The sequence below is a fragment of the Limulus polyphemus genome, unplaced genomic scaffold (assembly GCF_000517525.1).
Source record: "Limulus polyphemus unplaced genomic scaffold, Limulus_polyphemus-2.1.2 Scaffold3999, whole genome shotgun sequence".
NCBI lineage: Eukaryota > Metazoa > Arthropoda > Merostomata > Xiphosura > Limulidae > Limulus > Limulus polyphemus.
In genome coordinates this window covers 44,090-49,335 of record NW_013669609.1, presented here as the reverse complement: position 1 = coordinate 49,335, position 5,246 = coordinate 44,090, and the positions used below count along the sequence as shown (strand labels likewise).

Below are 5,246 nucleotides of genomic sequence, written 5' to 3'. Positions count from 1 at the left end.
ATATCACATGGTAGATCATGTTGTAAACAATCTATCCCCTGTGTACTCTTATTATAAACACTGTAGGCTAACAATGCTGACATGATATCACATGGTAGATCATGTTGTAAACAATCTATTCCCTGTGTACTGTTATTATAAACACTGTAGCCTAACAATGCTGACATGATATCACATGGTAGATCATGTTGTAAACAGTCTATCCCCTGTGTACTGTTATTATAAACACTGTAGCCTAACAATGCTGACATGATATCACATGATAGATTATATTGTAAACAGTCTATCCCCTGTGTACTGTTATTATAAACGCTGTGGCCTAACGATGCTGACATGATATCACATAGTAGATCATGTTGTAAACAGTCTATCCCCTGTGTACTGTTATTATAAACACTGTATTCCAACAATATTGACATTATATCACTTGGTAGATCATGTTGTAAACAATCTATCCCTGTGTACTGTTATTATAAACACTGTAGCCTAACAATACTGGCATGATACGGTTTGTTAGTTGTTTTTATAAACGATTTAGCTCCTTAACACTAACATGATATCATCTGATTGATATCTCTATAAACAACGAAGTTCAACAGTATTGACATGATACCAACCGTCCGTCATTCATTAAACAATGTGAAGTAACTAATATTATGAACAGAAACAGGCAACTTCGCACTTACAAATACTTAAAAGCTGAGTGTGTTTTTTTTTTATTAACGACGTACTCTACAATGAACTTTACTACAACCATTTCCTGCCAATTAATTCGCAAAATAACAGTTGTTTCAATCAGTTAAAATTATGGATTGTAAAACAGCTATTATAAATTGTTTTTTCTTTTTCATCAGTGCCTTCTAAAATGGCATGACGAAAATTAAGAGAATGTTTTACTGTCCAAAAATATCTCTAGTTAAACACCCCTCTCTAAATTTGTATCTTGTACCTATATTGATAGTATGCATGCATCTCTGTTCGATTATTGGACGTTTCCCACTTAATTTAGCACTAAACAGCATTTTATACATTTTTCTTCTTCCTACAAAAACATTAGTAATCAATTCTACTTGATTGTTTTTTTTTTAGTAATGAATTTTTTGTATGTTTCAAAATGTGATTCTTTAGCTATTGAGTCCAAACTTTCACAATATTAACTTAGAGAGAATATTTTTTCTAGTTGGATGACTGCACTCTGCAGGTTTACAAATATAACAATGACGAAGTGGATTACGCAAACTACTTGGATTTAGAATCGACAATAGACGAACAGTCCGAAGAATTTGATGGATTTTCAGACAAGTAAGTTGCATTTTAGGTAGAAAAAAAAACCAATCAGTTGAAAATGTATGTACTTTATGATCATTTTATTAACTTCAACTTACATGTAACAATCCGTGAAACAGGCCATGTCACAAGCCTTGTAACAATCCATGTCACAATCCCTCTAACAGGCCTTGTAAAAAGGTATGTAACAAGCATTTAACAAGCTCTGTAAAAGACATATCACAAGCCCTGTAATAAGCCATGTAAAAAGACTTGTAACAAGCTACGTAGAAAACGCTTAACACGTCGTGTAACAAGCTAGTAACAATCTCTGTAACAAGCTAGTAACAATCCCTGAAACAAGTCATGTAACAAGCCGTATAATAAGCCCTGCAACAAGCCTTGTAATAATCTATGTAGCAAGCCCCGTAACAAGTCATGTAACAATCTCTGTAACAAGCTAGTCACAATCCCTGAAACACGTCATGTAACAAGCTGTATAATAAGCCCTGCAACAAGCCTTGAAACAAACTAGTAACATCCCTGAAACAAGTCATGTAACAATCCCTGAAACAAAACATGTAACAAACTAGTAACAATCCCTGAAACAAGTCATGTAACAATCTGTGTAACAGGCTAGTAACAATCTGTGTAACAGGCTGTAACTAGTCATGTAACAATCCCTGAAACAAGTCATGTAACAATCTGTGTAACAGGCTAGTAACAATCCCTGTAACTAGTCATGTAACAAGTTTTGCACATCATTTCAAGTACACTACATTTTTTCCAAGTTATTATTCAGATACTTTGTTGTGTTTTGATTCACAATGTAGCTAGGTCCTTTTTTGTCTTAACTTTATCATAATCATTAACTCTAATAAGCGTTAGAATGTAGGACCTTTACTAGTATTCAGTTGTAGTTACAGATTTAGTTTTGGGAACGTATATGAGTGAGAAACATGTATTTATTATTATATGACACATTCAAGATAAATCATGAAACATTCAGCGTATGTTCGAAGATATATATAGCAGATAATGTTTAGCACGGGAATGTACTTTTTTATTCGCGATTTAACCGAAACTTAAGCAACAGTTTTAAGAATACGTGTAACTAACATTATTAGCTTATATAGTTTTGGTAGTTTTGTGTGTAAACATCCCTTAGGTAAGCAACATCTTCCAATAACAAGAGATTTGAAGATCGTAAGCTTGGCTGAACGGTGTTGAAAGAGCTTACTTGTATCAAAAAGGATGACCCTTAGCAACTAAAGTTTGACTTTACAGAATGTCGGACTTAAGTGAAGACATGGTTGTAACAAAACTAAACTATACTCGACATCACTAAAATCGACTTTCTCCAGTAGTCATTAAATTACTATACAGAGACTAATCTCTACTGATACGGAGTCTAAATATAGCAAGCATAAAACGTTTCTCTTTTTTTAACACCACCAATAACATCACCAGGCCTGACATACGACTCGCAATTTGGCGGTAGCAGATTCCAATTCTGTCACCGAACGTAATCGCCTTTTCAGTCATGGGGGCGTCATAATGTGACGGTCAATCCCGCTATTCATTGGTAAAAGAATAGCCCAAGAGTTGGCAGAGGGTGGTGTTGGCTAGCTGCCTTCCCTTTAATCTATTACCTCAAAGCTAGGAATGGCTAGCAAAGATAGCTCTCGAGTAGCTTTGCGCGCAATTCCACAAAAAACAAACAAACCAATCAGATCAAAGTTATAATTTAATGACTGCTCTGTATGCCTATGTTACTCCTGTCAAATAACCTAAAAAGGTCAACTTTAAGGTTATTAATGCCCAACAGACCACTTAAAAACACAGAGACAACCTAAAATTGAAAATAACAACAACAAAAAAATGAGCATAGCATTTCAGAGATTCTGACTTGACTGGTCTGACTATTAACAGTGTCTGTTCTTCTCTGATTTCGATTATGGTGGATCTGAGAGTTTATTTTTTGTTGTTGTTTTTTACACCAAACCTCACGTCATTCACATAGAAAAGATGGAGAAAAAGCATCATCCTATGGGTACTATCAGCCAAATTGGTCAGGAATACGGCTTATTACATCAGATTAATTTACTGGAAATTACCAAACTAAACGTCAGAAGAGAAATATCAGTTAACTGCTAAAGGCTACAACTTGTTTGTACATTATGATTGACCAGGCTAGCAACTTTGAAAACAAAAGATGATGTTGATCACTTATGTCAATGATTTTCCTGCGTGTTGAGCTATGATTACATAAATTGGATGGTCTTCTCAAATATGTGACAAATGTAATGTCTTGCACTTTGTGTGTATTGTGGCAGGACCCTATCCTGCAAATTCATGCAACAAGAATAATGATAATGTCTCCAATATCGATCACTGGACAGCTAAACAATTAAACAAACTACTGCTATGGCTTTCCATCTGACTTGGAGATAAAGTATGAACATAATCTACACAAACTGTTACTATGACTTTCCTCCTGACAATGAAGTGAACATCACCTACACAAACTGTTACTATGAATTTCCTCCTAACCATGAAGTGAACATCATCTACACAAACTGTTACTATGACTTTCCTCCTGACCATGAACTGAACATCATCTACAGAAACTGTTACTATGACTTTCCTCCTGACCATGAACTGAACATCATCTACAGAAACTGTTACTATGACTTTCCTTCCAACCATGACCTGAACATCACCAACACAAACTGTTTCTATGACTTTCCTCCTATCCATGAACTGAGCATTACTTACACAAACTGTTACTATGACTTTCCTCTTAACCATGAAGTGAACTTCACCTACACAAACTGTTATTATGACTTTTCTCTTAACCATGAAGTGAACTTCACCTACACAAACTGTTACTATGACTTTCCTCCTGACCATGAACTACTCAGTAAAAATTTGGCAAGCGACAAAGTTCAACTTAGTTGGGGAAAATACTACCACTCTGTGTCCACAACCTTCAATTAATACACAGACAAGTGAAATAAAAGTACAATATCATCTTAGTATGGTTCTCCATTAAACCAGAAAATAGTGTTCGTAAGAATATTCTTACCAGACAGGCAAATGTACAAGGAATTAAACCAGCTTGTTCAGACATTCATCTGTACATGGTTGCAGGTATGGGTTGATCTACGTTACCACGGTCATTATGTGAAAATATGTGCAGAACCGTGATGTTCCTTTCATCCTCCTCATGGACTACACATTCATTGACAGTTGTTCGCGCCAGAAGTGTAAATTCCAACACCTTCAGTGTTAAATGCGACATACCAGAGGATTTTGAGGAAAGATCCACAAGGAAAATCTTTCATTTTGGAATAATAGTGGTGTTTTATGCCCCTGGTACAATTCTTTCCTGAAGCATTCGATTTATCTCTGTGCTTGGAAAAGCTCCATTATACGACGGAAGTCTGTGAGGTAGCTACATGATAGGTGATAGATTAATGAGGGGGGAGCCAAACGTCTCTCTGGGACAACAAAAGTATGAGAATACTTCAAGAGCAGCCTACAGAGCTCTAGGAGCTGTTCAACATCCATATCAACCTGTCAATAACAATAGTTTATGTGAAAGCTCGTGTACACGTACTGGGATACGCTGATGGGTGTATGGTATAGGTACTTTACCTACTGTTAGTGTTATAAGGGAATGAGCCAGTGCTGTATGGTAGAGCTCCAGTGTGGGACTAGTCATGTGTGAACCTTCACAGTACACTGCTTGGTGCTTAGATGAAACATCCTCCACCTTTAAGTACTCTTTCTGTTCTAATCCTTGTGATGGTAGACTGTAGATCAGACAGGCTTTTTTATTCTGAAGCACTACCATCCCCATATATCTGTCTCAGAACTAGGTCAGTAGTTATACCATCGACTTATGTGGATAGGATAGCCTGAAATGAATCACTCCCGTAAGTCAAGAAGTATGATTCAAGGTGATATGGATAGGA

General features: G+C 36.1%; 1 protein-coding gene across 1 annotated transcript in view; it reads left to right on the top strand.

Annotated features, from left to right (window-relative positions):
• The window catches only part of LOC106470431 (serine-rich adhesin for platelets-like), a gene marked incomplete at its 3' end in the record, with an annotated part of 87,847 nt that overhangs the window by 39,561 nt on the left and 43,040 nt on the right, over positions 1-5,246 (top strand). Inside the window, exon 2 of the mRNA XM_022399022.1 lies at positions 1,181-1,302. Coding sequence (XP_022254730.1) covers positions 1,181-1,302 — 122 coding nt within the window. The remainder of the gene's footprint in view (positions 1-1,180; positions 1,303-5,246) is intronic.